The sequence below is a fragment of the Oxyura jamaicensis genome, chromosome 1 (assembly GCF_011077185.1).
Source record: "Oxyura jamaicensis isolate SHBP4307 breed ruddy duck chromosome 1, BPBGC_Ojam_1.0, whole genome shotgun sequence".
NCBI classification, from domain to species: domain Eukaryota; kingdom Metazoa; phylum Chordata; class Aves; order Anseriformes; family Anatidae; genus Oxyura; species Oxyura jamaicensis.
Window position 1 is genome coordinate 64,537,043 of NC_048893.1, and position 12,853 is coordinate 64,549,895.

The 12,853-nt window shown below is 45.3% G+C and overlaps 1 protein-coding gene across 7 annotated transcripts in view; it reads right to left on the reverse strand.

Annotated features, from left to right (window-relative positions):
- Positions 1 to 6,413: 6,413 nt before the first annotated feature.
- The window catches only part of MICAL3 (microtubule associated monooxygenase, calponin and LIM domain containing 3), a 162,388-nt gene continuing 155,948 nt past the window's right edge, over positions 6,414 to 12,853 (reverse strand). For 4 of the 7 annotated variants that reach the window (XM_035346381.1, XM_035346397.1, XM_035346393.1 and 1 more), the window contains 4 exons: positions 12,176 to 12,241; positions 9,721 to 9,820; positions 8,640 to 8,713; positions 6,414 to 8,555 (listed from right to left, as the gene is read on the reverse strand). In XM_035346381.1, the coding sequence (XP_035202272.1) occupies positions 8,371 to 8,555; positions 8,640 to 8,713; positions 9,721 to 9,820; positions 12,176 to 12,241 (425 nt within the window). In that variant the 3' untranslated portion in view covers positions 6,414 to 8,370. The remainder of the gene's footprint in view (positions 8,556 to 8,639; positions 8,714 to 9,720; positions 9,821 to 12,175; positions 12,242 to 12,853) is intronic. The other 3 variants (XM_035346355.1, XM_035346365.1, XM_035346406.1) reach the window with 1 other exon arrangement.

The following is a 12,853-nucleotide window of genomic DNA, read 5'->3' on the forward strand; positions in this document are numbered from 1 at the left end:
GCTCTCGCCCTTCCCCCGCCGCCCGCCCGCCATTTCATGCTTCCCGCTCCGCCCCGGACCGCCCCGGACCGCCCCTGGGGGCGCTGAGCCGGCGCCATCGGCCGCCGACGGGCAGCGGCTGCCGCAGGGCGCCGTGAGGAGCCCGTCCCGCCGTGCTTACATCCGTGCCGGCGGTTCTAGCGCCGTTCCAAATACAGCTTTTTTTTTTTTTTTTTTTTTTTTTTTTTTTTTTTCTCTTAGAGTTGTCCTGTCACGCTCGCTCTCCTTCCCAGCGGGCCGGGTCACCCTGCGCACCGCTCCCAGTGATGGGGTTTAGCGGAGGACTTGTTAGCGTTAGGTCAGAGGCTGGACTCGGTGATCTTGGAGGTCTCTTCCAACCTGGATGATTCTGTGATCCTGTGACGCGGGCATCCCGAGGCTGCGGCTCGGTGTTTTCGGGATTCCTGCAAAATCAAGGGCAAACGGGTTCTGAGTCAGGCTTCAGTAATGCGCTTGTCCACCCTTTGGATGGCTTCCTACTAGGAACTGTGCAGGGAAACAAAACGAGACCCGGCCTCTGCCAAGTTTTCTAAATTCCAAAGATCTGGAGGGAGATTTCCTTCTTGCAAACTGCTGAACTTGGTCTTGGAAAGGAAGCGCTGCTAGCCCCACGTAGGCAAAGCTCCTATATTCTCTTTCTTCTTAGCCAAAGTAGCTGTATATTTCTCCTCAAAAATCTGCATAATTTTTGGCTTCTGGCGTTTGAGTAATTTGGATTATTTCATGTATGTTAATACAAAATATTAATAATAAAGCGACGTTATCTTTTACTTACAAGAAACCACGTGGTTCCGTATCTGAGACATTCAGAAAAGCACCACATACTCAGCAAGTTTGGAAATCTTTGTTTACTTACTCCCTTGCTGCCTACAGGCATCTATAGCAAACATGCCAAGAGGAACGGTACTTTTTATGAGGTTTGTTTTGGACAGGGTGTATTTTTTTTCTTCCTTTGAGTGCTGTGTAAGAGGAAGGAGGCAACTTCATCGTTTCCATCAAGTGATGTCTCTTAACAAGAAGCAGAAGCATCCTCCCTCTCTCTGGGAGGATGCGGTCGAGCACCCACATGCCAGCACTGTGGGTTTTGCCTGCTGCCACCTGTAGGACCCTTCTCTCTCCTGACAGCTCCACTGCTGCTGCTGCTTAGGATCTGAGGGAGGAAGACGCGCTCAGGCCGTGCTCAAAGTTTTAAAGTGAGTCTCCTCCAGTCCCGTTCCCTGGAAAGACGTGCAGCCAGGTCACGTCCTGGGAGGACTGGGTTTGCATTCTCCTATATGCAGAACTTAAAAGCACAATTGCTAATGTAGGCAGCAGTTGCAGCATTTTTTTCATAAACTGTTCAACACGAGGCCAGAATGCCAGGTTTTTCACCTACTGTTCTCTCTTACTATTAGGCAAAACTCCTTTCTAGCTATTTTTTTTCCCGTCAGATTGTATAATGTAGAGAAAAATACACAGAAGTGGAAAACAAACCAACAAACACACACCCTAGATCTTTGCCTTTATCCAGGCGCAGTAGCTGTATTACATGATCTCTCTCCTCTGCTGCCAACAAGAGGTGCTGCCACATCCCGGCATTATGTGTTCCTAACAAACCCATCTAAATCTTCCTTCCTATGCTGCTCTTCAGAGCCAGCGGCGTTTTCGTGCTTCTGCCATGGTCGCTGCTTTTCAGTGCTGGACCCCAGGATCTGGGGAGGGTCCCAGTTCTCCACCCCACCGCTGGCTCGCCGCTCTCTGCACAGAGCATGAGGCAGCTTCGACGGAAGGAAGGCCACGTGTGGAAGGGTCGGGGCTCCCGAGGGCTACATTCATCAGCCGTTGAAACTGAAAGCAACAGCTGCCACCATGCAGGGCTCCTGAGACAGGATTGCTTTGTTAGAGCCTTTTTCTGGTGCTATTTCCTACCCACACATGGCTAATCTGTACAGGAAGCGTGACCCCACTCATCTCAGGGCTCTCCAGGGTCAGCGTAGCTCTTGGCCGGAGTAAACAAGGCAGGATGGTCTCCCCGTGGGCCTGGCTGCTTGATCATAAAACAGCAGCACCTCTGGCTATCTGGTTGCAATCAGCCAGCCTTCCCGAGTGCTTGATGGGCATAAACTGAGGGGAAGCCCCTGAGCTGTCAAGATGGCAGTGTAATTAGAGAGGCAGGATGTCGTGTTCCCTAAGCCAGGAATGGGAGCTGAGCTCCTGTGTCTGGGGGTCCAGGGGTCACTTCCCATATACCCACTTCTTGTTTGGCACCAAGGGAGGGACCTGCGCAGAGTAGAAATAATCATGGCCTTCTGCCACCAGAGATCCCTCCCAGGTAACTTATCTTTTTCTCATTATTTTTGAAAACAAGAGACCAAAGAAAGACAGGAACAACTGCGGGGTTTGAAATGTCCCCAGAGAAGCACCCACCCCCTACCAAGGTGCACGAATGAAGGAGAGGGCCGTGTCACTGCTGCCACCCGCAGCACGGCCTGCCATCCCTAGCCTCCAGGCTGTGCACGCCCTCGAGGAATCCCCCAGGCCCCTCATCCCCTTCCTGGTGCCCTAGAAGGCCTGCTTTAAAACAGCCGCCTTACAAACACCAGAGTTTATCCTTTGTTTTGAAGATGGGTGGGCGGGCAGGAAAGTAAGATTCATCGTTCTGGTTTTCCCCAGCCGGGATTTCCCACATCCTGCGTGTTCTCTGCCTGCTAAATAAAAGGCACAAGTCTTATGATTTGCCTCACGTACTTGATCACGGCAGTGCCGTGGAGTGGCTGTAATTCCTCTGGGCTTTAAACTCCTGGCATTTACTGGATGCAACACCCAGCACTCGAGCTGAACATCTGTTCTTTTCTAAGATGAGATACCTGGGTGAAACAGCTTGTCTTGGCACACGCTGGTGAGGTTTCACCTCCGGATCCTTCCAGGCTGTTGAAGACACCACTCTGGAGCTGTGTAGAGCTTAGCTGACCTTCCTAAGCTGCCACAGAGCAGGTGAAGCAAGGGCGTGCAGTGGTGGGGGCCTAAAGCAAAGTGGGAAGTCAGCAGAGAGGCGCTTGGTGTCACTCACTCCTCGTTTTGCTGAGCTCTACTATACCAGGACTCACACCAGTACTGTAAACTAAGGAAGTGAACTACAACTATAGAAATTAAATCCTAGTTCCTGCAATTGAATTTTGATTACCTTCACCCCTTTTTAGCTATTTGTTGAAATTTCTTTTCATAGAAGCAGCAATGTACAATTGGAGAAAGGAGGACCGTGTATCAGGGCTTTGTCAAGATCCATCTGTATTCCAGGTAATTCAGAAGGGCTCAAACTGTTCTGACAATAGGAAAGCCAAAGTCAATTCCTGTAACACCTGTTTTTTTAATCTCATCTCAGGATCACCTTCCCTTAGGCTCCTGGCTTCCTCTTCTATCATCAGCTGTGGGAATGAACGCAAGGGAAACAAATGGGAACTCCAGCAACAAAAAGAAAAAATAATTATTTATTTTTTTGTTTTAGTTCAGTTGGCCATCTGAGGTGCTAAAATCTCAACACCAACGAAGCAAGTGTGCATAAAAACAAACAAATGATGAAACACAACCAAACAGGAGAAAACACGCTGAAACAGAGGTTTTTTTTTTTTTTTTTTTTTTTTTTTTTTTTTACAGGTAGGGTATATGCTTTTCTGTTAACACTCCATAAATGCCAACCATAAAAGCCTTGACCAATCTGAATATCAGAGTTTACTTTCATTCAAAAGGGAAGATGCCAAAGCAGATCCCTTCACCTGGAATAGACTTTACACACACGCACACACACGCGCATGCACGCACAGATACAGAGAGTATTTAAATTACTGCAATGCCATCACAACTTGGCATCCTCCCCTTCACATCTACTTTCAGTGACATCCTCATCTGCCCACTACCCTGCCTACGGCAGTACTCTGAAGCAATTCAAAAGTGGAGGCTTTTGGAAAGCTTCTAATCTCAGTTATTTTGCAATAGTCAAGAGCAAGCAATCTCTCTCTGTCAACTATATACAGGCTGGTTTTTAGTACGCTTTAAGAGTTCTCTTTATTGCAGACAGTGATGATTTAGATTCCCATACAGCCATATGGTGACTTTTCAATTTGTACACAGGAGATTTTATAACGCAACACCTTTCTCATCCACTGGTGCTTGGTGTAAACATTTAATTGAAAACTCATTTTAAAAGAATGTTAACCAAACAAGGTGTAGCTGTGAACATTTTAGGAACAGCTGCTAAGAAAATGGAACTGCTGGCTGCTCTAGATCATGCAGTCTAGAACACTTATAATACTTCATAATGTTCAGGATTAGGATGTATAAAAATATTAAAAACCACCAGAGTGCACACAAACGTGGTGACTAGGGCTATGCAAGCACTGTGTTGTTCTAACAGAGGCCTAGGCTTTGCACAAAACTCAGGTTCTTGACCGCAGGGGTAACCCAAGGACCCACTGGTATCTGTACATACAAACAAATATTTACATAAAATGCAGAGACAGATAGAGAGTAAGATGGACTTTTAAAACTTGCAGTTTGCTCTAAAATACGTTTAGCAAAGTGGTTCGTAACATGCCCTAGCAAGACCATGGGGTTTTGGTTAACTGAAAGTTGGAGCTGAAAGATACTTGTCATCTCCCCATGCATAGTTCTCTGAAGCTCAGGATTTTACAGCCATTTGTGAGTTTTAATGAAAAGATGATAAAAGGAACAGAATAGTTAAAAAAAAATGTACTGTGAAAACAGCAGATTGGTTGTTTTGGCAGTCCTCACTCCCCCATCCTCATTTGCCTCCTGAGTGTTTCCAGGAGGTATTCCCTCCCTTTGTCCCTTTCCTTCCCCTTAGGGGACTGAAGTGCTTGCCCCCTCCTCAGCATGCCCATTTAAAACCAAACCCGAGTTAGGTTCCAAGCTCAGCTCTCCTCCTCCTGCACGGAGGAAGCACCCAGCCCCTGGTATGGGCCGGGACCCCGCCACATCGGGGCATGCGGGCTGATAGCCCTGCGTGCCCCCTGCTCGCAGCTGAGGGCCTTCTCTCTTCCCTCATACACAACACGGACACACGCCACTGCGTGCACATGGCTGAGTCATGAGCTGCTGCCCGCATGGACAGCACGAGGAGCTAGAACATCCGACTTGGATTCTGATACAAATAAGGAATCTTGTGGTCACAAGAGCCTTCTTCAGCTTTAAAAATATAAAATTTGAATTAAAAATATTCAGATAAAACCCAGTATCTGATAAAAAACCCAGTATCTGATATGCAAGTTATATTCTTAAAGTGCAACTGAACAGCAAATACAAGTTGTGCCTTTTACAACCATTTGATATAAAAAGGCCTTTTAAGATTCCCTTTCATGTATTTTCAATTAATTTCTGTGTGCAATGTTAGGTTTTCATTTTTGTTCTCAGTGCTGGAGGACTTTAGCATAACCTAAAGAGTTCAGTTTTAGAAAAGGTGATCTTCCGCTGCAGGAGACTGTTACACCCGCGAGTGATATCACTCCTAGGCATTGCGAAAATCTAGTCAGTGTCCTCCACCATGAAAAGGGAAAAGTAGTCATCTGGTATTTCTTCTTGAGGATTTACTTCTGTTCTACAGCTCACATTCAGTGATCTTTTGCTAAAAGTTAGATGCGGTCCTTACACATAATGCACTATAAAATGGACTGAGGCCAATTCTCTGTGCAAGGCAGTTTATTGTAAACTATCTCGTTTCCCTCTTTCTTCCCTCCTCTCCAGTTTCCACTGGCCCTCCAAAAGCAGGCTGTAAACTCCCATTGCCCATGAGGCTTCCGCTGCTGGCCTCTGCGCTGACGAAGGGGGACAACTGCTGGCCATCCCGCTGGCAGGCCAGCACTCCTGAAGAGTTTTGTCCCGTGATGCCGGTAGAACAGGCACCACATTCTAGCACGTCTAGTTAACCTTAGCAGTGCAGCTGCCTATCTGCTTTGTTTCACAAGCATTTGGGTTTAATTTGTAATGCCTTAGCAGAAGACAGTAGAGGGGGCAAAGGGGAAACTCTTGAGGTGATAAAATATGTTTCCACAGCTAAGGGCCAGCCCTGCTCAGAGACCCTGGAGGCAGTCTGACCTATTCTTGCTCAGCCTGAGATATGCTCATGAGTCAGAGGTGAATTCAGGTTGTAGATGCTGGCTTACAGAAGACCTCTCTGAAGAAAGTAGAGAGTCAACAGCAAGAAACCTTGATAACTTCTATCCCAGGACAAAAGATTAAAGGATGTTCAGCCCTGCTGGTGTATCTTGCACCAACGGCGTATATTCAAGCTGAAAGAGCCAGCATGCTGTGTGAACGTGCTTGTGAAGGGGACGCTTCCTCAAAGACACTGGTGAGCAGGCTTAGTACTTTTTTTTTAAAAAAAAGAAAAGAGAATAGGCAACAACTCAAGGGAAACCAAACCAAACGAAAAATAAAAAAAATAAAACCAACCACAAACTCAAAACACAAAGAACAACCTCTTAACACATCACGTTAAGCATGGGACACAGACCCAACACACAGTGCTATTTCAGCTCTGTGCAACAAGTTAAGGATGTAGTATGCTCTGAGAAACTGTACAACAGTGGATGGTACTGAACTGCTCAGTGCATGTCCTGCTCGTTACTTAATGTACGGTTACAGTGAGTACCCTCATGGCTTAAAAGCAGCAGCTTCACTAGCTGAGCCAAAAGGAGCTTCTTCCAACAGCTGCAGCAGGAAATGTGCTATTTTTGTTTTCATGGAAGTCCCTCTAGCTGTATCTAAAGAGTGTGAGGGTCCCATCTTTCAGTGAGAAAGAGATCTATGGGATATTTCTACCTCACATTTTTGGCTTTCTTGTTATAAAATTTAAATAAATTATAGGTTTATTAGTCCAACAGAGGGATTCTGGGATGCAGAAGAAAAGTATGCTAGGAGCACAAAATAGATTCTTACAACTCCATGAGTGCGCAGGATTTTGTCGTAAAGGAAATCTGCTAGGGCAGGATACATCCATGGGGTCCACAAAGGCTGCCCTCGCTGTGAAGCCGGGAACAATCCGCAGTAGTGTCTTCCTCTAACAGAGTTAAAACACTCCCTCCACACTCAAATATGTGTAACATTAAAATTATTAATAAGAACACTAATAAATAGCCACAGGTAACAACGTCCAGTAATTTAGAAGTGGAAGTTGTAGGATGCAGCAGGCACACACACCCATCACTCATCCATTTTTTTCCTAAAAGATACAAAAATGAATCTTCTTTCAAGTATTAAAAAAATAAGTTAATCGACATAAAAGGGTCAAAGTGACTGAGGGCCCAGGCAGGACTTAAGCTTCGTTTCCAATGTGCAAAAACAAAATACAGAGGAAAAAATAAAAACACTGAAGTGTCTTAATGGTGGTTTCAGTCACTTAAGGACTTCTCCCTTTTAGGGGCCTAACAGCCAGGGAATGCTGCTTGGTAACACCCCTGCCCCAGCACACAGTTACCACTGTCCCACAGTCTGTATTTTCCAGTGTCAAAACAGTCGCAACAAAAACAGAACAAAGAAGCCCAACAGCCTCTGAGCCGTGGCCATGAAGACGAAGGCCAGCAGTAGCTGTCTCTCCAGTGTGTAGCAAAGCAGAAGGGCATCTTCCCTCTCTCTTCTTCTCCCCTTTCTTCCCCAACAATAAAGATTTAGGAGACTATGATAGGGAGCAGGTCCTCTGATGCCCAAATCTCTTTAAAAACCAGGAGACAGAGAGTTCCATCACAAATGCTAGTAGTGTCTTCTCTGTCTCGTATTTCTTCATATCCATGCATCGTGGCCAACTGCAGGTTTCTTTGGTGAGGAGGAAGACTAAAGCAAAGAAGGTACTGCCCTGGGCTTCTGGAGCTCTTCTGGATAGTTGACTCCACCATACAGGCTGCTACAGGCTGCTGTGGTTTTCCAGAGAGGGTTGCCACTTCCCTCCCTTTTATTAGAATTGGTGTAGTAAAAATGGGAAAGGAATGGACTGCCATAAATCCAGATTAGTTAAGGGTACTTCTTCCCTTAACCCCCTTCCCCACACATGGATTATTCCTGTCCCTCCTACCACACAACAAAAAATGAGGCCCATCGTACAGGACCCTCAAGGAGACTCCACAAACTCAACTCATCTTCAACTTGGCTTGCAGACATGTAAAACTTAAGCTTCTGGAACCAACACACTTATCAAAAGGCTTCTGAGTGCTTCAAACCGAATCACTGCATGCTGGCAGACCCTTTGGAGATTTCCCCTTCAGCATCTTCCTATCCATGTAATTCTGGCGAACTCAGAGTAGGCCAACCGGACAACGCAGACCAGCAGAGGTAAATGTGTCAAGCTCAGGACCAGTTCAAGCTAAAACCTTTGGAGAGCATGACTGCTTCCAGGTCCTTGTCTTCCTCTTTCTCTCGAAGCCGTTGCTCCTCAAGGAGAGCCACGAGAGAATCTCTCTGCTCCACTACTTCTAGCATCTCATTCAGGATCCTCTTCTCCTCTGAGAGCTCCTCATCTGTTTTTAGATGATCTACAGAGATATCAAAAACTGTCAGCACACACAAGACTAGCAATATGTACATACAAACTATGAAATGTTCTTTACTGCTCTCACCTTCCACTGCCATCCTCTCCCGGAGTTCCTGCTGTAATCGACTCTGCCTGTCTTCCAGTTCTAGCTCCCGAGCACTGGAAGGGAAACACACCAGGAGTCCAAGTTCTGCGTGTATTAAAATACTCTGTGCAACTGCTCCATATCTGTTCTCAATTTATGTCCCAGTTTTCTCTAGATATCTGTCATGCATTTTATCAATCTGTTCTAGAACAACTTCAAAGGTACCTAACATATATAACTGTATTTTACAGATGCAAAATGTACTTCCAGTATCTCAGGTTCTTTGCCTTCAGCTAGGAAGTGCAATACACAAAGCTGAGCAATATTATGTTGATTAAATATAAAACAGTGTAAAGGAACAAACAAAGCTGCAATCACCATAAAATCATATTTTACCTCTACGTATCTCCTTCCACTTCCCACTCTAAAGACAAAAGTTACTTATCAACTAAGGACAAGCCAGGACACTGCCTTTTCAGATTCAAATGCAGAAGGCACCTTGGGGCTTTTCTGACACAGGCACCAAAAAAGACACTGAGTTTCCACACTACCCAGGTCAGCTGCCATACTCAGAAACTAAATTCAGTGAATTTGCACCATGGAGACTGAGTAAACTCCCTCTTTTGTTAACAGGGAAAATACTTTTCATCTGAGCCCAAATGAGAAGCACCAGAGTCCCTCTACAGGCAGAGAAGAGGCCCACATGGCAAAGGAGATGGAATTAAACAGTTTTGGCTACACTCAGAAGTGATATCTACCAAAACCAGGAAGAATCATGGATTCTTTCTGTGTAAGTCAAGACACCTGTGTGAACAACATGTGTTTTATCCCAGAACATCTTGGGAAGGGCTCAGAGCTGAACAAACAACCGTACTTCTTCATGTACGTAAATAGTTGGAACCTACACTCCTTACTATTCCTACTTCTAGTGCTCTTTTGAAACAGTCTGATTCATATCTCTGCCAAGAATCAAGCTGAGAGACTGCTGACCTTCAGGCATTACAGGGAAGACAGTAGTGACAGATCTGCTACTACTATTTCTAAAATAATCCCTCTTTTGAAGCTTTGCATGTTCACTCACAATATCATCAGTTCAGACTCGTAGCGAACCAAGGCGTTCTTCTCCTGCACCAGTTTGAACCACTCCTGCATCAACTTGGGATCATCCTTCTTTCCCATGCCTGCAAAAAAAGAAACTTGTTAAATTTCCAGGTAACGCAGTGTAATCCTTACAAGTCCAAATGGCAGAAAATAGCAATGGGGCAAAATGTGCAAAGAAAGCCAAGCAAGATGCTGCCAGAGCACTCCCAAGCCGGGTCCATTCAGTTTGCCTAGAGCAGACGGAAGAGTGGAGGTCACCTCCAAAAGGATTTTCTTGTCTTTGGAGCCTGATTTTTGTTTGCTTTCTGATTTTCTTGTGATTGCTTGTTTCTTCCTCACGCTTACTGCGGAAAGCCCAGACTTCTGTTAAATATTTCACTTTTCCTTTTGTTAGGAGAAAAGCCTTAAGGTTCCTCATGCCAGTTCCTTAAGTGTATTTTCATTAGAAATAGATTCAATTGCCACTCCATGTGTTTTACCCTTATTTGCTTCAATTGCATGTCCTCAATCTTTATTTTACTGGCAAAAAGAAACATCTCATCTTTTCTTTTTTTCCCACAGCTAAATAAATCTTTTTTGACTTCTACTAGCCACATACACCTAGCCACCTTGAGGATTCCCTCTGCACAGTGAACACAGAAACTACTTCTACCGTATTGCACATCAGCACTGGAAAGAAACAGAGAACCACCAGACACCTTTGCTAATGTAGAAGCAAAAGCACAAAAATCTTGGGCTAATACAGAACTCCCAGTTGCTATTTCATTTATTTCCAAACCGACTCCTAGGCTTACTCAGTAGGCCACTGATCAATCTCGTACCTGTCAGGAGTTATGTAGAATAAACTGCAGAGTGTTGATCCCAAAGCCTCCTGCTGACATTTATCAAACCCAAGAGCTTCCCAGGGAAGCTCCTCCTAGCAAACTCCTGGTTTGGGGCCACTGAATCCACACTGAACTACCTGCAGATGCGTGCCATGACTTTTATCAAACACTGACAAGGACACTAGCAATCTGCCGACCCACACAGAAATGGAGGTGGGAGCAAAGCCTCAAATCAAGCTCTACAGCATTTTCTGGTTGCTGCATCCTACCAGCTGGCATGTAACCTAGGCATACTAAAGTAACTAACGTCCTTGTCTAAGCTTGTTATTTTGGAGTCATGCTATCAAGAGCAAAAACCTCTTAAATAGCCATTTTGATGCCAAAATAATCATGCAGCAAGCTTAATACACTAACTCTGGAAACACTACCCAAGTATAACAACATCAACGGCTAGTTAATTCACACCTGTGACATGCCTTCATCCTTACGATCTCATCAGAGAAGTGCTGCACTGGAGCTAAACAAAGGTGGGCCTACAATTCCTGTACACTGCAGCTTAGTGCGAGAATACCTGCCCTCGAAAAATTGTAAGAGCAGACCCTTGGGAATCTCAGACCCAGCTGTACCACCCTAAGAGCCTCCGGCTCTCTGGGCTTTATACCAACCAGTGTGTTGCTCAGTTCCAAGCATTCCTTTCTGAGCGTCTCTGCACAGTATGCCCGTATGGCAACAGGAGAGGGAGACCACACATGCAGATGTCCAGTGCTGTGGCGCCATGAGAGCACTGGGAAGTCTCCCCATCCCTTCCAATGCCAGGATGTATAGAAAACAAATGCCTCTAAGAAAAAGGCAAAAAAAAAAAAAAACAAGACTACTGACCTATGAAATATATAAATATTTGTAAACAGCCAATGAGCAGGGGAATGATGGAAGGACTGGAAAGGGAGCACTGACAACTGACGTGAGGGAGCACCATGGGAAGCAGAGTAAGTGGTTAGCAAAATTACACCATGAACACACATAAACAGCCCCCTTCCCCCATGCCTTGGCAATGGAAACTCTATGGCAAACTCCATTTGGGACAGTTAAAGAATGCAATCAGCAAGACAGATGAGGGGAAAGTGGTCTAGCTTAAGGTCTGTTGGCTTTTAAAGTTCAAGGATGTTTTGCAAACCAGTCCTTATAAAGACACAGTATTCCTTTAATCCATATATACTAATTAAAAGGTCACTTAAGGAAGGAGATTTTCTTCCCTTACCCCACCCCTTCCAAACATCTTTCAGGAGGAATGGAGAAATCGAAGCCACCAAAGAAAAACAGAAGCTTTTGAGTGGAACTTTACTGCTCCCGCAGCTGCTGACCAACGTCCCTCCCAGTCTCTATACCCTCCCTAGCACAGCTGGGACTAACCAAAGGGATACTGTACCTTTAGTAACTTGCCATAGGCCCATAAAAGCTCTTTACCTGGTTGCTACTGAGAAGGCTGGTTTGGGGAAACAGCAAGAAAAGGGTGGGGATGGGGCTGGGACCTTGTGGTCACTCGCTGACTACTTCTGCTATGGAAACCCAGCTGTGGTCAGGGAGAACAGGGAGCATGTGAGGTTACGTTACCTTCATGGGCACAGCAAGGGCAGAAGGAGAGAGGTCTACGACGTGGTGTCCCGGCATTGGGCTCAACTTCAATAGGACCAAACGAGGAAGAGGAAAAGGCAGGAGAGGAAGAGGAAGTTGGAAGTGGAACGGAAGAGGAGGAAAGGGGTGAAATAAAAGACAAGCAAAGGACAAAAAGCGTAAGAGTGAGAAAGAAAGGAAACACAAGAAGAAAAGAAAAAATACAAGAAATGGAGAAGCAGAAACAAGGGATATAGTCTACAGATGAATAATGTCCCTAGTAAGCACAGGTAACAGATAAGAGAGGTAGGCTGAGGTACTGGTGAATTCTTCCTGAGCAGGAATTACCAGGCAGGAGGTTATTGTTGACTTCTTCCTAACATACATTTTCAATCACACAGTCTTTAACCAAAATGTTTGTGAACAAGATGTCAGGATGAGCAGAGATGAACATTTAACTCCTGCTGATAAATGGCAAACTTCAAGCAGGGTTACAAAAAGTCTCGCCTGCATGCATAGGACACCAGCTGTAAACAGCCACTCTACCGTAAATCTTTCTCAGGACCATGCTCTTACCACCATGGCAGCATCCACTGATGGTGAAAGTGTCTTTTTTTAATGGAAAATAATTCCTTCAGACAGGGAATGTCACAGGGAGAATCTGATTAATGTGCAACC